Genomic DNA, 22,904 nt, shown 5'->3' on the forward strand with positions numbered 1-22,904 from the left:
TATAGCTAGTGGGTCTGAAGCCCAGGTGACAACCTGGGCTTGCAGTTGGTGTGTGGGGATGTGGAGTGTGGGCCGTCGTGGGGCTGAGCCCTTAACCTGTGTGATCTGACACTGTGGTCTCCAGGTGTCACCCAACTCAGGGGCATAGAGTTTGCCTTACAGATTGCGGTGAATTCCTCGCTTTCTGAGGTTCCCAAAATACCTTGAGATTTTTGCACCTGTAAGGAGGTGGCCTTCCTAATTTCCCCGATAAAGCTGCTGGGAACCTAAGAGTTTCCAGTCTCTGGAGGGATCAGACAGAAAAAGTAAATGTTTCAATTCTGCTTACAAATGGGTAATTTACCAAATTGCTGTAAATCATAATGAGCTTAAGGGAAAGGTTTCCTTATATCTGGACAAATACAGATTAAAAGCCAGTAGTATTTCAGACAAAACCAAAAAATTATAACCATATTCAGTTTACTCAAGTTTATGTAACTAATCCTTTTTTGTTAACAGTTTTATGAAATCAGAGTTTCCATTAGACTTTTTGAATATCTTACCCAGTTCAGCAGTATGATTTAAAAGTTATCAAAAACCTGTACTTGTCAAAAAGTCCTTTCTATGAATCTTCTTGAAAATGAAGCAGTTTTGCAAAGCATCAGTTTAAGTGTCTTTGAATGATAAGGGACTTAAAAAGGCAAGGTTAAAGATCTGATTACAATGTTTTTGACAAAGAAGCTTAACCAAGCTGCTGTGACATACGACATTTTAAGATAACAACTAGAATTATAATATACCAGGACATACCCAAATTTCAGAAATTTTATATAATTTTAGAATGTCTGTATTAATAGCATTTATCCATACAGTATATTCTAAATAGTTTTATCACTCATGTGATAATGCTCTCCATGTAATTTAACATACCAAATGATACTACCAAATAGTTCTCTCTGAAATGCCTCAAGGCCCCTCTGACACATCCCAAAGTTAGCTGGAGCGCAAAGGAACTTTAAGTAGATATTTGAGAAGTTTGTGAAAGATATCAAAAAGTTTCAAAACTCTAGGTAACCAAAGTGACAAAAGATTTCAAAAGCAAATACAGATCACTTAAAGGCAAAGAAACTCACACAATCTGTTATCAAAAGCAGCTATCCAAGAAAACTTTTTTCTCTTAACAGGCAGAGAAAACCAAGTCCAGTCTTAAATTACTGGTCCTGGAGCTCATAAGCTCATCTAAGTGCGCATTTCCATTTCCACTGACCAAAAGTGACAATTGGCAGCTGGCCAAGCAGGGGGAGTGGCAGGGAGAATCCCTGGAATGAATAGTTCCTTCCAGCAGCTGCTGGAACTTACTTGAGAATCCCCTGTCAGGGCTGGCTAGCCATGAGCAGCACATTCACCGAGGTCAACCCTGCAAGTCACCGCAGCTGGCAGCTCCAACTCAGGATTGCCAGAAGCAACTAGACGCCCCAAGAGCGCAGCCCCACGTTGGGTGCCAAAATCTGTTACTGAACTCGGGTTCGGCTGCTCGCCACTTAAAAGCCAATACTTGAGAGGCAAGTGTCAGAAGAAAGGAAAGATGCTTTAATCAGAAAAGCTGGAAATCTGGGGAAAAGGTGGGCTCATGTCCCGAGACCAGCTCTGAAGATTCTGCTCAGCCATGACAGTTTTTAAAGGGAAAAAAGGGGGAAGAATCTCAGTGAATCATTGAGGCAGGAGGTTGGATTCTGCATCATTCTGCACTGTGTGCAGGCTGTCTGGTTCTCTTCACTGTTATCTTGCCCAGTGATCTGCCTGCAGGATTGCTATGGGGGATGTTGGGGGTAGGAGCTAGTTATTCTTTCCAGGAAAAGAATCAACAGGTTAGGCAAGGCATGGTGTGCATTCAGGAGAGCATAAGCCAGGAGTTAGGTTAAATTGCCTAGTGCTCTCATTCCTGTATTTAGGTTTTTGAAGGTTAGAGGGAGACAGGAATGGGGCAAAAGAGCTACTTTCACAGGTAGATGGTGTCAGAATTGAGTTGAATAGTAGGACACTCAACTGGTGCTGGAAAACCGCTTGTTGGTGTGGGGAAGCCTCTCGAATGTTGGAATTGGTCCCAGAATCATTACAAGTGAATCACACAACCACACTGAGATACAGGGGTGGGGAAGAAAGAACTTTCAGAAACAATGTTTTGACTGAGAACCATGAGGCTAAAGACAGAACTGGACACAAGCACTCTGATTAATTTGATTCTCACAGTGGTGTGTAGCAGTTCTGAAACGATTTTATATGTGGACTAGGTTTGAATAAGCAAATTCATCCTAGATCATGAGTCATAGCCAGGTTTCTCAGTGTCAGAAGTTACCATAAGAAAATCTGGCTAGAATGAACCCTGTGAACTCTGGTACTAGAATGGAATCAAAATATGAAAAAAAAATACACATTCATGCACACATGCAGTGAGGAGAGCCAGGAGGGCACATGTGGTGGGAACCAATGACTGTCACGGTTTAAGGTGAAGCCCTCTTGTTATATCAGAACTTGTCCTTTGGAAAAGCTGAGGTGGGTCTTCGCAGTTGATCGCAGCACCTCTCCTGTGTCTTCTTTTTACCATTCAGACATGCGAAAGCTTCTTAACTTGAAGCGCTTTAAGGATGTTTCGAACAGTACTTTGTCAGCTGGAACGTAATGGAGACGGATTGTGATTCACTCAATGAGTTTAGCAAAAGTTTCACCAGGACACTCGGCAGTCAGGTGTTCTTAACCTTTTTGTGTGCCATCTGTGGAAAGTAGACAGCAGTGTAGTCGAGTTTTTAGACCTTTTCTCAAAATGTTTTAAAATGCATAAAGTTAAATATATAGGATCACAGAGGAAATCAGTTACAATAAAAGTGATAAAAATATTTTACATTGCGATATAGGACTATGTGCTTCTTAAATAAGACCTGACAGCAGTTTGAATAACTACTATGATTTTGAAGTAGTGATGGGCACCAACAGTATTTCAACTGTTATTTGATATAAAAATATGTGTAATTTCTTTTAGTGACAGTCACAGATAACTCAGTACTGCTGTAACTTGTTGCCTACATTCATAATCAAAGGGAATGCTACATTTCAGTTAGAGGTTCGTGAAATAAAATGTAGTTTTTCCCCCATCCAAGTTTGTGGACTTTGTTGTTCTGCCTTTAGGAGCCTGCAGACCCCAGATTTGATCATCAGGACTTCTAAGTGCGACAGAACTCTAGGCAGTTGAGTAGGAAACAGATCAGACTCAAGCTTCGAAAAGTATTTGGCAAGGCATAAATAACCATTATTCCATTCAAGTAGCAATTGCTGCTCTATACAAAAAAATGTGATGATGTGGTACAATGGCTTATAACTGTGGAAAATCATTTTGATGGAGTGGGCACCAAATCTGCAGAGGCTGAGGTCAACACTGAGGGGCAGGGGACAGCTGAAAATCATCGTGGAAACCTTGGCCTGAGTGGTTAAAGGCAAGGCAAGGAAACATCTCCTTTATTAAAAACTGTCATGTTAAAAAGAAATTTTTTTTTCTGCCAAAAAGGATAGGTGTTATCTTTCAATGCTTCGGTTAAAAACGGATTCCATTCACTTAGCGTATATAGCGACTATTTTATGATAAGTATCTTCAGTAATCTCCCCCTATACTTGTATACCACTTTTTTTTTTTTTTTTTTTTTTTTGTGGTACGCGGGCCTCTCACTGTTGTGGCTTCTCCTGTTGCGGAGCACAGGCTCCAGACGCGCAGGCTCAGCGGCCATGGCTCATGGGCCCAGCCGTTCCGTGGCATGTGGGATCTTCCCGGACCGGGGCACAAACCCGTGTCCCCTGCATCGGCAGGCGGACTCTCAACCACTGCGCCACCAGAGAAGCCCACTTGTATACCACTTTTTAAAGTACATTGGCTTCTCTTATCTTGTGTCTAAAGTAATTGCTATGTGTTGAACAGTCATCTACTTTGTCAGTAGCAGTATTGAGACTAAGGGGGTCACAGTTGTGTCAGCAGGGAAAAATGGGTGTAGTGAGACCCACTGGCTTGTTTCTCAGTGCTGGGCATTCTGCTAAAGATAAACTTCGGTAGAAAGGTGATATATTGACAAAGAGACACAATGAATTCTGTAGTGAGTTTAGTGAAGTAAATCTCCCCTAGAAAAAATAAGAAATGTGTGCAACGTATTGCAGCTTTTGAAATGTCATAGGGCAAGTTTCATGAGCATTTTGTGGAGAAGATGGCCTGGCCCGTTCTTTCATTCATTTGGATACATATTGAGGGCCCCATCCAGCCACTGAGCACAATCGCACCCGCACTTAGTTGCCTCCGTTCTCCCGTTCTTCTTCCCTCTTTGCGCCTGCTGCTGCTGATCACTGTTTCTCCTTCTGCTACCTGGCCCCACTCCCCTGCACGTCCCCTCGCCTAGGCCCCTTCACATTTGCATTTCTTACCTCGCTTCTCCTTACCCTGCTTTGTCATTCATGTCATGTTTCATCAAGAAGAGGACAGTATCTCATGTCTCCCCTTTCCTTTTTCTAAAAATATTTATTTATTTATTTTTGTTGCGCAGGGTCTTAGTTGCGGCAGGTGGGCTCCTTAGTTGTGGCAGGCATGTGGGATCTAGTTCCCTGACCAGGGATCGAACCCAGGCCCCTGGCATTGGGAGCACGGAGTCTCATCCACTGCACCTCCAGGGAAGCCCCCCCACCCTTCTTTTAGCTGGTTCAAAGTTTTCGTGTCCCAGCTCTGTCTTTTTTTTTTTTTTTTTTTTGGCGGTACGCGGGCCTCTCACTGTTGTGGCCTCTCCCGTTGCGGAGCACAGGCTCCAGACGCGCAGGCTCAGCGGCCATGGCTCACGGGCCCAGCCGCTCCACAGCATGTGAGATCTTCCCGGACCGGGGCACGAACCTGCGTCCCCTGCATCGGCAGGTGGACTCTCAACCACTGCGCCACCAGGGAAGCCCCCAGCTCTGTCTTTTAATGAGAAAAAAATGTTCCATGCAACTTTGCCCTAAATTATCTGTCTCCTTATTCTCAAAACAAAATTAGCTAGAAAAATTGAGACAGACACTTTTTTTTTCTGACTGGCCAGTGTTCCTTTTTCCCAGGTGAATCCAAAGCAGAATATATCTAAGACAGAACTGTAAAGATTGACCGATACGTAGGAGAGATTAACAATGGTTTCAAATATGGTGACTCTTGCTTCTTTTTTTCTCTTTTTATCAATAAGCTTTTCAGTGTACACTCAAAACTATTGAGAAAATATATTGCAGCATATTACTACATTTGCTTTTTAATCTGCAAAGCTTGGCTTTGTTTCTTGCCTGTTCCATGAACTGTATCTTGTCCTAATTAGATCCTAACTAAGCTTCTCAGAAGCTGGTGAACTTCACCCCTACATGTTCTCTTAGGCATTTGACAGATGCTCAGTGTATTCTGGGGGTTTTTTGGTGAATGAAAGGAAAACACTAGTTTTTTAAACAGCTTTATTGATATATAATTTACAGAGCAATATAATTCACTATTTTTAAGAGTATAATACAGCGGTTTTCAGTAAATATACAGAGGTGTGCAACCATCACCACAATCCAGTTTTGGAACATTTCTATCACCCCAAAAAGATCATTGTGCCCTTTTGCAGTCACTCGTCATTCTTACCCTGAGCCCCAGGCAACCACCACTCTACTTTGTGTCTCTATGGATTTGCCTGTTCCGGAAATTTCTTATAAATAGACTCATATAATATATGATCTTTTGTGGCTGGTTTCTTTCATTTGGCATGTTTTTGTTTTGTTTTATGTTCAGGGAAAGACTAATTCCTCATTTGTTTCCCCTGTACTAGAATTCTACAGAATAATATTGGGAAGGTATAACAAGCATTCGAAACTGGATGGTCTCTTTTTTCAACAAAATTGTAGCAAATCCTTTGCTGACTTGAAGGATTTGGGGCCCTGCAACAGGGGGACACACTAATGGCAGGAAGAGCTAGTCTTGCAGTTTAACTAAGTTACAACCATGACTCCTTCTGTTATATTCTTAGGGATCAGAGTAGAATTAGTCATTACTATTTGCTGAGCTCTTACTGTACGGTGGGTACCACACTAAACCCTTGTGGTGGATTGCTTCATTAATCCTTACAAAACTTTCCAAAAGGTTATTATCCACGTTTTACCAGGAAGGAAACTAAGACTGAGAGATTTTAACTGAGAGGTTAAAAACCACTTGCCCAAGATCACATAGTTAGTAAATATCAGACTACAACTAGTTCTTTCAGGCTCCAGAGCCCATTTTCTTCTTAACCCATATGCTCTCTTACTAATGAGAAGCTGAAAAAACAAAACTGGCCATGGAAACCAAAAAAGCACAGCTGCTTGCAGCCAGGCAGGGTGGGCTGGGGCACTCTCCTCCCTCAGTTGCCCCTGTGCCCTCACTCAGTCCTGCCCCACGAGAGAATTCTCTTCACAGTGGGCAGTCAGTACTCTTAGAAGTCCGGTTTCCTTATCCAAGAAGTTAGAGCAATGTGACATTTTAAGAATGAGTTCCACCTCGAAAGTTCTGTTTCCTTGAAGGTAGAAGTTAATTATCTGGGAAATGTGTTTATTCAGAACAGCTCATTGCCGGATAAAGGAGATACATGTTGACAAACCAATGTGTGATTTTGGTTACAAGACGGTGAATCTTAAAATAATGTGCCAGGTTAATGTCCCTTATTATTATGATTTTTTATAAATATATTTTATTTATTTATTTTTGGCTGCATTGGGTCCTTGCTGCAGTGTGTGGGCTTCTCACTGCGGTGGCTTCTCTTGTTGCAGAGCATGAGCTCTAGGGCGTGCGGGCTTCAGTAGTTGAGGCTCGCGGGAAGAGCGCAGGCTCAGTCGTTGTGGCACATGGGCTCAGTTGCTCCATGGCCTGTGGGATCTTCCCAGACCAGGGCTCGAACCCATGTCTCCTGCATTGCAGGCGGATTCTTAACCACTGCGCCACCAGGGAAGTCCCAATCTCCCTTATTTTGCTGAAAGAAGTTATACAAATGGGTTATAAAGTTATTCCCAAAGAAACTGATGTTCCAGTACTTTTCTTCCCTTTTGTGTGTGTGTTCCTTATTCAATGGGGACTGTTCCTACAGCTAAGAAGAAACTTCCCAATTTGCCTGTCTTCCTGGAAAAATCCTCCTCATGTCCTAAAATCTTCCCAGTCAGAAGCTGGACTCAAAACAACAAATAAGGGCCTACCCTATGCCCCTCTGCAAACATTTACAGATGAGGAGATGATGATAAAGAGCACCGGTGAGTGAACTTCTCAATTTCACCACAGTATTCCTCTGGTCATTACTTGGGCCTACAATGTGAGATCACATGACATGTGACATGATTGGGAGAGGTGTTCATCTAAGTTTATGAATGGAATTTTTGACATTAATTAAAAAATTTTTTTTTGAAAAAAGTAACATGTCATATTAATAAAATAAAGACTTACCAGTATTTTTTTTTCCCTACAGTTAAAAAATTTGCCCAGGAACAAATTGCTCCTTTGGTTTCAAAAATGGATGAAAATTCAAAACTGGAAAAATCAGTAATACGAGGATTATTTCAACAAGGGGTATATAATTAATGATTCTTCCAATTTCAAACTTTCATAAATACCTTCCAGTGTTAAGATGTATGCATACTCTTAAATTTAGGAATTGTAATGATAGCATGATTTCCTAATCAGAATTATCTGGGATCTCTTTTAGATTGAGATCCTAGTTAAAATTTTTTAATTGAATTAACATTTTAAATTAGAAATACTGCGCTTTTTAAGTAAAAAGGTAGAAGCAAGAGCGATTTCTTTAGACCAGAGGTATTCAACCGGGGGCTGTTTTTTGTCCCCCAAAGGACATTTGGCAATGTCTGGAGACTGGCTGTCACAACTGGGTGTGCTGCTGGCATCTACTGAGATAGACGCTGGAGATGCTGCTAAATGTCCCACAGTGCACAGGACAGCCTGCCAAGACCGAATTATCCAGCTTAGTAACGCCAAGGTTAAGAAACCCTACTTTAAACTTCATACCAGCACATCTACCTGGATCCCTATGTATGTGGAAAACTTAAAAGCAAGAGGTGGTATCTGAATTCCACATTAACAAGGGCAGCCGATTTCTAAGGGAGAGGTTATCAGCATGGGAGCCCCAGGGAGAACATTTCAGAGCCACTGCACTCTTCATCTCTCCCTTCTCTATAGGTGTGAAGATTTTGTGTTTGGAATACCAAGGCTATCCCAGACCTAATAGCTCCTACTCAGATCCATTGGCTTAAATCTTGTCCTGTTATCCTGTTTGAAAATTAGCCTTTTCCACGTAACTGTTTTATTTCTTTTTTTATTAATTAATTAATTAATTTTTGGCTGCACTGGGTGTTCATTGCTGCGTGTGGGCCTTCTCTAGTTGCGGTGAGCGGGGGCTACTCTTCGTTGCAGTGCGCGGGCTTCTCATTGTGGTGACTTCTCTTGCTGTGGAGCGCGGGCTTCAGTAGTTGTGGCGCACGGGCTTAGTTGCTCCGCAGGATGTGGGATCTTCCTGGACCAGGGCTCGAACCCGTGTCCCTTGCGTTGGCAGGCAGATTCTTAACCACTGCACCAGCAGGGAAGGCCCCCTGTTTTACTTGTTACTGTTTAAAAGATACCAGCTTTTTTTTTTTTTTAATACCATGTATTGTAGTGATTTTTCCACCTTTCTTTTAGCAATGAAACTTGGGAAAATGGAATCTTATGTGGAGCCACAGTGGGTCAAACAGCATCTGTGAGTCCACTTCTCAGCCAGATTTCATCTTCGTTGTTTTCAGAACCTCTAGGCTTCTCTGAGATGTCTTGAGCAACACTCTCCCGAGGAGCAGTTCTTACAGGCAGGGTCACACGCAGCGACGAGTTGCCTGCCACCTCCACAGGTGCTCCTGTCTGGATGTCGTACCCCGTGGAGGGTCTGCATTGCACATCCTGCACCAGCTATTCTCGGCCTCATGTGACTCCTAGCTTCTGTTGTCCCACTTCTGTGGAGGTCACCTGCCATAATAACTGACAGATATTTCCAGTGTAGGGGAAATTGGTGACCTTTTTAGAGAAGCAGTGTCTCTGACAGCTGTTAAAGATATGATAGTCCGATATTCTCATGCTGGCCCCAGTCTTCAGGCACACCCCAATCCTTGAATTCTTCCTCATAGGACATCATTTCTGGTTCTCTCAGCCTTTCTGTCCTCCCCCATGTGGTTCTAACTTCATATCAGCTAAGTTTCCTATCAGCTTAGGATATAACAGCCACACCCTGGCTGTAGTGCTTGTGACTCTAGAGTGCCTGGAGAGGATAGAAAGAAGCGTTGCCCTTTTACCTGTTCACAGCTTTGGGTCTTGAATTACGTGTGCACACATTCTCCTTCTGAAATGAGGACACTTAAAAATGGAGTGTTACGGACGTTTCATGTTCCAGACTTAGGACTGGTTACTGAACAGTCAGGCAGTTACTGGAAAGCCTTGACCGGTATTTGGCCATGTTTACCAGGCACCTGGGCCTTGTCTAGTGTGGTTGTAGGAAATACCACCACATGTGGTCTGCTAACCATCTGGACTTGCTAAAATGGTGCAAAAGGAATGGTCATTCAATTATTATCTTGGCTGAAAGAGTCAAGGTGGGGGGTTGACTCAAAGAGATTACGCTAAATGAAACTAGATATTCCACTGCTTTCTTCAGTTTCCTAATTATATATTTTCTCACTATTCCATTCCAGTATCCTTCAAAGCATTTTACCTCTCTTATTCTTGTTTTTTAGATCCCAAAAGGAAACAAATGATAGTTCTAGCATGTAATTTTATCCTTTGCAAATATATTTAGTTTCTGTTATAGATTTTTTTGTTACTTAGAGTGAAAGAGCCATACCAAATAAAAGAAAGATATACATATAGAATTTTTAAATTAAGCTGATGTGGTTACAAATTATTTTTGAACTTGTTCTTGCAAGGAATTGTGCCATATAAAAATAGCTTTCTTAATCTGTGTTTCCTTATTTTTCCTTTAGTTGATGGGTATTGAAATTGACACCAAGTATGGAGGAACAGGAGCTTCATTTTTTTCCTCTGTCCTAGTGATAGAGGAATTAGCCAAAGTTGATGCGTCTGTGGCTCTGGTATGTGACATCCAGAACACAATAATTAACAGGCTAATTGGAAAATACGGAACAGAAGAACAGAAGTCTATCTATTTGCCCAAGCTAGCGACAGAACAAGTGAGTTGAGATGAGTTATTGAAATGGATCTGATCTTTTCTAAATATAGGATATTTTCAGGAGAAAAGCAGCCGCGGTGTTGGCTTTTCTATTCAGGACCACAACACAGCACCATTAAGAACTCAAGCAATGCTCAATAAATTAATGCTACTAGAAAAACACACTCTGCCTCCCATTTGCCACTTGGAAATTTAGGGAATTATCATTGGACAATAAAATTATTTCTTCTTTGGTCCCAATTATATTGTCTAATACCTTTGTTGGTAGTTTCATTTACACTGAGATGTCTTTCTCCTGTAATTATGAAAACCAATTTAATTAAACTTAACATTGAATATGTGTGCTTAGGTCTTGAACTCTGCCTTAGACAAATAGTGGGGTATAGTTTGGAAAATAATACTGTCAGAATACCATTACTATTTTGATACGTACAGGCTTTTAGAAGTAGCTAAAAGTTTGATTTTTCAAATGTTTATTTTGCTGTAAGTGGGTATTTGTTATGCAAAGTATAAATATAGGTATTAATTTGGAATTTTTTCTTTGCATGTGTAGATAGGAAGTTTCTGCCTTTCAGAAGCTGGAGCAGGTAGCGATTCATTTGCTTTGAAGACCAAAGCTGATAAAAAGGGAAATTATTATGTCATCAACGGGTCAAAGATGTGGATTAGCAATGCCAAGGATGCCGGGCTCTTCTTGGTGATGGCAAATGTAGACCTTACTCTTGTAAGTTTGAAAACAAAGCTGCTCCCCGTTTCCCTCCTAATCTTTTCTCTTCATTTCTTTTTTCCTACTTCCATTTCCTTTTTAGGACTTAGTCTTAAATTCTTCATTCTCCTCAGTACTGGAAGGGTTAAACAACTGACATCTTTTCATCCTCTGATTTACTAATATCCTAAAATAAATATTACAATTAACATGAGTAAACATTAGCTACATGGAGGACCATTTAATTAATCTCCTAATCTGTTATATAGGAGGCTAATCTTAAATTTGGTAGAATTTCAGATTTTCTATTTAATAATGAAGAATTTACCTATTTAATAGTACATTTATTTTTAAAAATGTTTTATTCAGTTGGAAAATAGACATATAGCAAAATGATAAAGATATCTTGTGTTTTTTGTCTAGTGTAGCATTTAATTGAATTAAATTTTAAAACTAAAATATGTAATGGGGGCTTCCCTGGTGGCGCAGTGGTTGAGAGTCCGCCTGCCGATGCAGGGGACACGGGTTCGTGCCCTGGTCCGGGAGGATCCCACATGCTGCGGAGCGGCTGGGCCCGTGAGCCATGGCCGCTGAGCCTGCGCGTCCGGAGCCTGTGCTCTGCAACGGGAGAGGCCACAATAGTGAGAGGCCCGTGTATCGCAAAAAAAAAATAATAATAATAATAATAAATAAATAAAATATGTAATAAAATTAAATTTAAAATGTGGAATTCATCATGTAATACTTTAGTGTCACTTAATAATTTTAATAGCCACAATGGTTTCTGAAAGAGTAAAATAAATAGTAAGGTTCTTGATTTTGAACCTAATGCCCTCCCATACTTCTTGTTTCATAATACACATGTTGTAATTCTGAGTCCATTAGTATTTACTGCTAAAGTCTGTTTTGCTTTGTTTTTTTGTTTTTTTGCTGCACTGGGTCTTTGTCGCTGCGCGTGGGCTTTCTCTAGTTGCGGCGAGCGGGGGCTACTCTTTGTTGTGGTGAGTGGGCTTCTCATTGCGGTGGCTTGTCTTGTTGCGGAGCCCAGGCTCTAGGCGCACGGGCTTCAGTAGTTGCAGCACGCGGGCTCAGTAGTTGCGGCTCACGGGCTGTAGAGCGTGGGCTCGGTAGTTGTGGTGTATGGGCTTAGTTGCTCTGCGGCATGTAGGATCTTCCCAGAGCAGGGCTCGAACCCATGTCCCCTGCATTGACAGGCGGATTCTTAAGCAGTAGACCACCAGGGAAGTCCCTAAGGTTTGTTTTTCGTTTTCTGTTTACTTTGAACTCTGGAAACAAGGGATCTTATCAGTCAAAGTGGTTATAGCATTTTAAATCTTCATTTCAGGGGTATAAAGGAATTACCTGCTTCTTGGTAGATCGTGATACTGAGGGCCTTCATATAGGGAAAACAGAGAACAAAATGGGAATCAGAGCTTCTTCTACCTGCCCATTAACGTTTGAAAATGTCAAGGTGGGTATCCTAGATGTGGAATGGCTTTGCCTGAAAGTATAGCTGTGAGAGAAGGCGTCGCACTATTAGGCGTGCATAGGAGAGTACTTTGTAAAACTCTTGAACGATGATCTTAGGTTAGGTTATGACCTAAATGTACTTCCCACGAGAGTTTAGGCCAGAGGTGGAAACCTGTCTGCCCAGCAGCTGGCCTCAAGAGCCAGCCCGAGGATTAATCTCATTTATACTTCATGAACCTGGTACTTGCGCATCACACGTAGCTTCCGAGGAGTGTGGTGTCGGCCCAGCAAGGCCACAAGATGGGGGTGTTGCCCAGTGAGAGTGGAAAACAGCCAGGCAGCGCCCACAGTTTAGAGTTGAGTCTTAAAAAAAAAACGAGGAAAAGATAACTAGAATGCTGTGCTTTAGAACTTTACATAGGTCGGACAGGATGTGATGGATTTTCTACCACTCATTAGATTGTGACCTTTTTGCTCATTGGTGATTGTGTGTGTGCCCATGGGGTGTCCTTATGGATGTCCTGTGAGCCTCACTACTGCACCCCAACTGTCTTTCTTCTCCTAATTTCCCTTTTCTTTCTCCATTCTGCCCACTCTCTCTCCTAACTGCCCATATTAAGAAGCTAAGTGTATTTTCTAAAATACCTAGTCTAGATCTTTTTTCAAGTAAACGGTTGAATAGTTTTATGTATTTCTTCTCTCCTCCTTTCTGTTTGGTACACATGCCTGTGTACATACACACACACACACACACACACACAAGCAAGCACACGGCCCTCAGCTGATTTTTGTTGTGATAATAGTCTCAACAGAAGAAAGGTTTACTACCCTTACATGTTTTCTGCTATTCCTTATATTTTATCTTACATTGTAGCATACAGATAAGTGTTTGGGGAAAATTGTTACTCATTTATGTTATTGATTAATTGTATGAGATTTCATTTTTCTAGATTCACCGAACGTCTGTGCTGGGCTCTGGAGGATGTAATAGTGAACAGCATGGACTTGAGTCCTATCCTTCTGAGAGCATGTGGGCAACAGTTTAGAGGAAGACAGAGACATAGCAGATAATTTCCTTGGAGTTTAATAAGTACCATGCTAGAGAATTATCACAGAAATTGGGAGTATATGTGCATTAAAAAAATATATTACCAAAATGAATTATGTTAAATTAAATTGAGAAATAACTGCACGTTTTTCTTTTCAGGTTCCAGAAGCCAATATCCTGGGACAAGTTGGACATGGCTATAAGTACGCCATCGGGGGTCTTAATGAAAGTAGAATAGGAATTGCTGCACAGGTAAGTCAAATTTTAGCCCTTCAACTTGACTCTTCCACACACAGTCAATTAAAATGTAAAAAGAAAAAATGCAGTAAAACCAATGAGTATTTGAAAGCTTGTGAACACAAGATGGCACCCTTCCCTTCCATGAGGTAAAAGATAGCTTCTGGCTGTGATTTCTTTAAAATTCCACTTTGGTCAATTATATAATGTCCTGAGAACCAAACAATGGCTTAGTGGTAACAGTTTTTCTGCTTTGAGAGCATTAAAGTATTATCTAATACCTGGATTGATAACTTCTTAAGTACATTATAGATTAAATGTGGTATTTTTTTAAATCAACTTTTCAAAGTATGTGATTCATTCTGAAATTTTTTAAATTAAGAATAAGTAACATTCTATTGTATAGTAAGAGTCTCTATAGATAATAAAAGATTTGTTGCTTAGTGTTTTGCATGTGAAAATCAGACAATTTTTTTGATATGGCACTTAAAATGGCAACAATTAAACAGATACGTATGATGAAAACTATTCAATTTTTTACCAAATTTGCCCTTATAGCATATTAAACTTTTCTATTAGGTGATATCAGTTATTTTCTAGAATCACAAAATGAATAAAGTCTTTGGTTTTATTATGAATTATTTCATTTTTGTAATGTATTTATTTTTAATCAATGAGTATCCAAAATTCAAAAACTTACAGCTTTTATATTTTGAAGATGTTGCATATATTAGCTCTTTGGAGTATTTAAATTGTAATTGTACTCTAGGTTTTTTTTCTTTTTTTTTTTTGCTGCTGTTAATTTGCTAACAAAGTATTCTCAGATCAAAACTTAGCCCATGTTTCCCACAAAACTAGATAATAGGTCAGTAAAGAGATCTGGCTTATCTGTTCTTTTTAAAGTTTTTCTGTGATTCAACTTCATCAGATATGACATTAAAAACTACAACACTGGATTTCCTTGTTCCCAGACCAGTAAATAATATAGATATCTGGCAGTAAACGCACAGCCTGGGCTTTAGTCTAATTACTCCAAGTTATCTTATAACCTAATTAAAAGTTAAGGTCAGAAAAAAAGAGAGAAAAAGGTAAAGTCTGATAGTTATTATTTCTTGGTTAATACTGTGGATGCTTTTTGGAGAAAGAGGCACATGTAACAGTGAACTGGAGGCATCCAACCTCAAGACTCTGTAGTTGTAAAGAATTTAGTTTTTCAGTATTTATAGTGAAAACATTTTACACTGTTTTGGAAAAGCCTGTTTTGATTGACAACTGATAATTACGGTTTTTGTGTCAATATACCATATTGTTGGCATATTGTAAACTTTAGTTATAAGGGTTTAATGACATTATCTTCTCTCATAGCCAAAAGTGCAGTGAGTCGCTGTCTCACCTTAATTTACTTTTGGGGTTTTGTCCTTTAGTTTTTAACATAATATTCCATTCTCCAGAAAGTTCAAAATAAAAGGCTAAAGGAAAATTTGAATGAACACTAATGAAATATTGATAAGTTTGTGGGCATTTCCCCCAAAAGCTTTAACTATTGATTTTTCTTTTCCTTTTTCTAAAACCTACATGGTTTGGCATAATTAGATAGTGATTTTTTTATTAGTTATCTATTTAATACATATTAGTATATACATGTCAATCCCAATCTCCCAGTTCATCCCACCACCACCCTCCCCTATCCACCCTTGTTGTCCTTACATTTGTTCTCTACATACATCCGTGTCTCTGTTTCTGCCTTGCAAACCAGTTCATCGGTACCATTTTTCTAGATTCCACATATATGTGTTAATGTACAATATTTGTTTTTCTCTTTCTGACTTACTTCACTCTGTATGACAGTCTCTAGGTCCATCCACCTCTCTACAAATGACCCAATTTCATTCCTTTTTATGGCTGAGTAATATTCCATTGTATGTATGTACCACATCTTCTTTATCCATTCGCCTGTCGATGGGCATTTAGGTTGCTTTCATGACCTGGCTATTGTAAATAGTGCTGCAATGAACATGGGGTGCACGTGTCTTTTTGAATTATGGTTTTCTCTGGGTATATGCCCAGGAGTGGGATTGCTGGGTCATACGGTAATTCTATTTTTAGTTTACTAAGGAACATCCATACTGTTCTCCATAGTGGCTGTATCAATTTACATTCCCACCAACAGTGCAAGACGGTTCCCTTTTCTCCACACCCTCTCCAGCATTTGTTGTTTGTAGATTTTCTGATGATGCCCATTCCAACCGGTGTGAGGTGATATCTCATTGTAGTTTTGATTTGCATTAGTGATGTTGAGCAGCTTTTCATGTGCCTCTTGGCCATCTGTAATTAGATAGTGATTTAATGGCTACCTAGTGTTAGAATTTAGAAACAATTTCTAAGCTTGAGTCATTCAATTGTTACGGAGATTAGTTTGCAATGAGACCGTCCAGCTAAAACTGTCACCACATCCTGATTAGTTCTTGAAATGTATGAACTGATGTTTTTACCAGTTCCTCTGTGCAGTTATCCTCAACTCTAGCTGTGCATTAAAACATTAAAGAGTTTTTAGAATGCTGGTGTTTAGGCCACACTCACCCACCCCCCCATTATTGAGCTCCCCGAGATGATTCTCATGTGCTGCCAGGGTTGAGAAACGCTGCTCTTTTATGTTCCAATGCCCTCCCTACCCACCAAAGCTCTTGTTAATCCTGAGCATATACAAAAGAAGACCAGAAATGACCTTGCACACTTGACTTCTAGAAGGACTAGAGGCAGCTACTCTAGTCTTTGAGGCCAGTCTTTGAGCAAAATTTCTGAGGCTCACTTGGTGCCTGGAGACTCAAGCCTAAGGGAGAAGAATCCCAAAAAGTAACCTGGGTGCATGAGCACAGCCACACCAGGAGATTTAGCTCCTGGAATCAAATGTGCTCTTCTTCACAGGAAATTACTCAAATTTTCTCCCAATTACTAGCACTTAAGTTCTATAAATGCAGTGGATGAAGGTCATTAACGTTAGACCTCACCATCTCGGTATCTCTAGTCCTTTCCCTACCCCAACTTTTCAATTTGACTGTAAAAAGCATTCATAACTTGAATAACTTCATAACTTGAATAATTAAGAGCATAAACTTATAAAAAATAAGAAATTCTGATTTTTTTTTTTTAACAGATGCTGGGACTGGCTCAAGGATGTTTTGACTACACTATTCCATATATTAAAGAAAGGGAACAATTTGGCAAAAGAATATTTGATTTTCAGGTATATAATTATTACCATCTTTCTACAGTGCTGTGCTCTCCCTCTTCCCATTAATGAAGAGCTTGGTTACAAAGCTGTAAGGGAATCCCCTCGGGGATTTTAATGGGAGAGGCACAGAGTGGAAGGATTAGATCTTGGTGCATATACTTGTGCTTGCCTTGACCTTCTCCAAGGGCAGAGCAATAGTCCTTGAGGCCTGGCTATGGCATGATGCAGGATACCTTGGTGAGCACTTGGGAGCTGCCTCCTCACTGCTTCAGAGTTCCAGGGCATGGGGTCTGTAGTCAGACTTCCTGGGTTTAAATCCTGGTTCTTTGTCTTACTATTACTAGCTTTAGTTACCTCACCTCTCCAAACCTCAACTGCCTCATCGGTAAAATAAAGATAACACGCTGTACCGTCTAGGGTGATTCAGAATCAGGTAAATGTTTTAAGTATTTGACACATTGTTAAAAATAAGTCAAAATTTTAAACCTAATTCTATGATCATTTATTTTTTAAATCTTGGCAGTTATCAATTACCTGAACTTTGAAATTTTTTAAAGAAGCAATACACGTAGTGGTTTATTTTATTATTTATTTATTTATTCATTCTTTCACGCATTTATTGTGGCTGCGCTGGGTCTTCGTCACGGTGCGCCAGCTCAGAAGTTGCGGCATGTGGGATCTTAGTTCCCCGACCAGGGATCGAACCCGGGCCCCCTGCATTGGGAGCGCGGAGTCTTAACCTCTGGACCGCCAGGGAGGTCCCTGTAGTGGTTTATTTTAGATTGCAGATTTTAAACTATTCTTGCGAAATGAATGTGAATTTTTGGACGGGTATATTTTGAATCTGTCAGTGTTCCACATCCAGGCAGGACTTTGACAATGAGCTGTTTTCGGAAATCACAGTTCTCTACCTTGGGCCTGAATGTTACAGGGGCTCCAACACCAAGTGGCTCACATGGCCACCCAGCTAGAAGCTGCAAGATTACTCACATACAACGCTGCAAGGCTTTTAGAAGCTGGAAGGCCATTCATTAAAGAATCATCTATGGCCAAGTACTATGCATCAGAGGTAAAAAAAGAAAAAAAAGTCAGTCTTTTTCTTTTTTTAAAGATATTTATTTATTAACCTCTTCATTTAGAAATGTTGGTTACGCATTTGTTTTTCAAGTAAAATAACATGAACTTTCTAGTTTCTGCACCAGAAATGCAGAAAAGTAAAGTTGCCATAGGGAGGTGCTTTGATTCTGTGAGGTCTCCATGTTTTCATAGGCTCTTAGGTGGCAACCGGGGCACTCCGTTCAGGCAGAAGGCCCACCGTAAATCCCTGGATGAGCCTCAGCTGAACGATGGTTGGGACGAAGTGAATGCCCTGGAGATAATGTGAAATAAAAATGCCCAAGAAGGGACTGTCCATGTGTTGATGCTTCCCGCTCATGCATATGCATTCTACATGTAACACACTGGGCTTTGGTGGAAACTTAGCCTCATCACTGGGCTGCTCTCTCCCAGCTTCGGCAGTATGTCTTAGTCATTCCCTGGCTTCAAATATTTATTTAACCTCTTCAGCCCCCAGATTTAATCTTCTGCCTCAGCCTCCCTTCTGAGTTCCAGACTAATAGAACCCGCTTCTGCTTTACCTACACACCTCCCCCCGACCCCAGTCGCAAACCTGAGTCTGCTTGACGCCCTCCTTTCCCTCATCCCCCAGTTGAATCCATCCTCAGTTTTGAGGATTCAACCCCCTAAATATTTCTTTTTTTTTTTTTTTTTGCGGAACGCGGGCCTCTCACTGTTGTGGCCTCTCCCGTTGCGGAGCACAGGCTCCGGACGCTCAGGCTCAGCGGCCATGGCTCAGGGGCCCAGCCACTGTGCGGCATGTGGGATCTTCCCGGACCGGGGCACAAACCCGCGTCCCCTGCGTCGTCAGGCGGACTCTCAATCACTGCGTCACCAGGGAAGCCCCCTAAATATTTCTTGAATTTGTTTTTCTCTCCCTTCGTACTGCCACCTGTCTAGTCCAAGCTGTGCCGTTTCTTTACCAAACCACTGGAGTCACCTTCTAACCTCTTGTTTTCCCCTGTTGCTTTCTCCCATCCAGTGTCCCTTTTCAAGGTCTCCGTGAGGTCATGCCACTCTCCAGCTTTAAACCCTTCAGTGGCTCCTCACAACAAATGGGACCTTTTTATTTGTTTCCTATTGCTACTTTTAACAAATTACCAAAAATTTAGTGGCCTAAGACAGTACAATTCTATTATCTCACAGCTCTGGAGGTGAGACGTCTGAAATGAGTCTCACTGGGATAAAATTAATGTGTCAGCAGAGCTGCCTTTCTGGAGGCTCTAGGGGAGAATCCATTTCCTTTTCTTTTCCAGCTTCTAGAGCCAACTCTGTTTCTTGGACTCATAGGCCCTCCCTCCGTCTTCAGAGCCAATAGTGTAGGGTGTTCAGATCTGACTGCTTTCTGTTTCCGTGGTCACATCATCTTCTCTGCCTCCCTCTTTCCTTTATAAGGACCCTTGGGATTACACGAGACCCGCCCAGATAGTCTGGGATCATCATCCCATCGCAAGGTTCTTAACTTAATCACACCTGCAAGTCTCTATGCCATGTAGGTGATGAACATTTACACTTTCTGGGGATTCTCCTGTGGACATCTTTGGGGGCCAGTACGTTATTCAAACTGCTCACCATCATGTGCGGCCCGCCTGCCCCCAATTCCCTTTTTACAGGTCACCCCGATCCCAGCCCATTGGTCCTCAGGCCCTTGAGGCTGACGAACCCATTTTCCCCTTGGAGCCTTTCCACGTGTCATTCCTCAGCTTGAAATGTCCCCTAACTCATCCTTTAGTTCTCAGCGAGGCTGTAATTTCCTTACCTATCCCCCATCTAAGTCATGGCAGCTTCCCTAGCAGGCTCTTGTCTTGCCCCATACGGTTTTTCAGTTTTAGTGATTGCGATTCAATGTCTGTGTCTCTGAATGACCAGCAGGACAAAAGGGCAGTGAGCGACTGGCTACCCCTCACCATTGTGGCTGGCAGAGTGGGTGACATAAGAAGGCCCTTGATTAACATTTGCTGAGTAAATGATACCTGTCGACAAGTATGAGTCTAAACAAATACCCTAATTTTCTTAAGAAAATAAGAATTTTGTGAACTAATAGGATATTTTACATAAATGTATGTATAGAGAATGGGACTAAGGAGAAATGCTAATTTATAAAAAGACATCAATCCTTCCAGCTGCCAATAACAGTGAATCCATGTTACTAAGAATATTCTACAAGAGTGTTTGTAAGGCATAAGTTATGTGGCTTCAACATGTGATTTGCTGCTGCTTTTTGGTAGATTGCGGGCCTAATAACTGGCAAATGTATCGAGTGGATGGGAGGAGTCGGCTACACCAAAAATTACCCCGTGGAAAAATACTTCCGAGATGCGAAGATTGGTAAACAGAGTTTTTACATTTATTTTGTTTTATTTGACTCTGTAGGTGTTTTAGGCTGTTGTATCGGTTTGACTTTTTTTTATTACTGGTACGTAGGCAAAGGCAATTTTAATCTCTTCAGTTATTACGTTTATTGGCTCTCCTTTTCTTGTGGCTGGGTTATTTTCCCCTACTTCTTCCTTCAAAAAAATAGATTTATATCTATATATTTTTAAAACATCAAATTTCCCTTTTAAATGCCTCAAGGCCTCTGAAGGCCTTTCAGTAAAACCACAACAAAATCTACTGTCTTAATTTTTCTTTTACTAAAAATGTTAATATTTTCTATTAGTTTAATGCTGTTGTTTGAAGCTCAGTTCTAATTTTAGACACTAAGTGCCCACCCAAGCCTGAGCATTCCGCTGCTCCACTGCCAGGTGGGAAAATAGAAACAGCAGTTATGAAAGCTGCCTGTTCCTGAGGAACCATCCAGGCTTGTGTGTTGATAGTTTAGGAACAAAAAACTTCCAACTGTTTAATACTGATTCTAGAAGTCTGTAAACCAAATAGAAAATTGTTATCTCTTAGGCAGAATTACCTTGTCAAATAGTACCATATTCAGGGGACATTGGACACTATTCCTGGTAAAGTTTTACAGTAAATGCAGAGGTAATGTTTGCAGAGCTGTTTCTTGCATAGACTCTTAACCATAGCTCCACTCCTAATTGTTCCTTTTCTCCCCTTTGTTTAAGGTACAATATATGAAGGAACTTCAAATATCCAGCTGAACACCATTGCAAGGCGCATAGATTCAGAATACTGACAGCCACGGGAGTGGGACCCCTCCCTGGTGTCACTCGTGTAAAATTTTAAACTATTGTGCCTTGTTGGGGGCTGCATTGAATGATTTTATTTAGGCCCTTCTCCTTGGATCTGGAGGTAGACCTTTCCTGTCTCCTCTTTCCAATCTGCTTAACTTAGGCTCAGAAAATCATTTTTAAATTTTAGGAAGAAATACATCCATATTTTCTCCAAAACTATTTTTAAAACTCTATATGCATTATCATTTTAGCTTCAGGGTATACAGAATTTCACTCTATTAGAATTTGGAAAAATAAAGACAATATAAGTATTTCTTGCAGACATGGGTATTTTATATCCCTGTCATTGTGCATCAGTCAGAGAGACGTTTGTGAGAGTTGGCAATTCTACAGAAGAAATAGATTCGATTCTAAGTTGCTAAACTAGGTAGCAACTGATAAAAATTTATTCAGAAAAATCTAAAAGTTTTAGTTCTGAATATCTGAAAATGAGTGGAAAATGAGAGTATAACTCTGTAGTTTATATAATCAAAGAAAGCATTTCAACAAAGGAAAGCAATATAATTTGTTACTATAATTGACCAGTATGAAAGGTGCATTTCATTATGGTTTCAGTAGATCATTTTAAAAACAAGTCTCTACGTTAGTTTTCAAGTATGAAGTTTAAATAATTTGGTTTAATAATTAGAATATACTCAATATTGTAATATTCATTTTTTCTGTCTTTAAATTGAATACTGTTTTCTCAAACTTAGTTATTGAGCTTTTTCATGAATAGTAATTCAGAAATTATATTTTGGTTCAGTGATTCTCAAGAGGAGATGTCTTGTCTCCATAAAGAAGTGTACTAAAATCTTGTAAGGAATGAGGGATAGAAGCTAGTGTGGAGTTTGAAAAGCATATTTGGTAATATAAAACATGACATTTCTGGGAAGGCAAAAATAAATCTGTTGTTTTACAGTCAAATTATGGAAAGGCAAAGCTCAACATAATATACGGCTGGCGATGCCATTTCTTCAGTATCAGGGATTCTCAATCAGAGAGACCTTGTAGGGTACAGGTCCTCAGTCCCCTCAGGAGGGAGGAGGACAGTGAAGGGTGAGTGTTTTATATTTTCTGGAAGGGGGCATGGGTTAGAGATGTTGAAAAATGTTTCAAGGCTCATACAGTTGCTTAAAGTAATCACTGCTGTCAAAAGGGAAGCACTTTAGTACTTTAATGAAAGGATAATGTTTATTAAGAAAACTTGACATTTTCAAAGTAATTTTGCTTTGTGCGTTCATGTTCATTGAATTGGGTTAATTTCTATAATGGATACCATAGTTAAATATTCAGAACTGTGTAAATACAATTGAGATAGGAATTACATTAAAATATTAGGAAGAAATACGGACAAATTTAGACCTTAGATCAAAAGAGATAAAGTCTACTTGATTTTCAGATAGGGCTGATGGAAGCCAGTCATTCAGTGTTTTAGAACAAAGACAGTAATCTGATAAGGAAAGTAGGGAATGGAGGAAATGCCCTAAAGGGGGGCTTGGACATCTTTAATTTCTGTGATTATGTGAGAGAGGTGGACTTTTCAGATGACGGAATAGAAGCCAGCGTTAGTAAAAAGAATCCCAGCTTCCTCCTGTAGAGTTACAAACACGTGAAACTACAATAAGCCGCTTTCAGATTAGCATGAGAGAGGCTCCCGTGTACATCTAGACCTTGAATTTATAGT

The 22,904-nt window shown here is 40.4% G+C and overlaps 1 protein-coding gene across 1 annotated transcript in view; it reads left to right on the forward strand.

The window, feature by feature from the left end:
* Nucleotides 1-21,180, forward strand: part of ACADSB (acyl-CoA dehydrogenase short/branched chain) — a gene marked incomplete at both ends in the record, with an annotated part of 36,109 nt that extends 14,929 nt beyond the window's left edge. Inside the window, 10 exons of the mRNA XM_079698917.1 lie at nucleotides 7,116-7,275; nucleotides 7,488-7,588; nucleotides 10,036-10,242; nucleotides 10,795-10,965; nucleotides 12,293-12,418; nucleotides 13,625-13,717; nucleotides 16,857-16,946; nucleotides 17,866-18,003; nucleotides 20,279-20,378; nucleotides 21,110-21,180. Coding sequence (XP_079555043.1) covers nucleotides 7,116-7,275; nucleotides 7,488-7,588; nucleotides 10,036-10,242; nucleotides 10,795-10,965; nucleotides 12,293-12,418; nucleotides 13,625-13,717; nucleotides 16,857-16,946; nucleotides 17,866-18,003; nucleotides 20,279-20,378; nucleotides 21,110-21,180 — 1,257 coding nt within the window. The remainder of the gene's footprint in view (nucleotides 1-7,115; nucleotides 7,276-7,487; nucleotides 7,589-10,035; nucleotides 10,243-10,794; nucleotides 10,966-12,292; nucleotides 12,419-13,624; nucleotides 13,718-16,856; nucleotides 16,947-17,865; nucleotides 18,004-20,278; nucleotides 20,379-21,109) is intronic.
* Nucleotides 21,181-22,904: the final 1,724 nt, after the last annotated feature.

The sequence above is a fragment of the Hyperoodon ampullatus genome (genome assembly GCF_949752795.1).
Source record: "Hyperoodon ampullatus genome assembly, chromosome: 1".
NCBI classification, from domain to species: Eukaryota; Metazoa; Chordata; class Mammalia; order Artiodactyla; family Ziphiidae; genus Hyperoodon; species Hyperoodon ampullatus.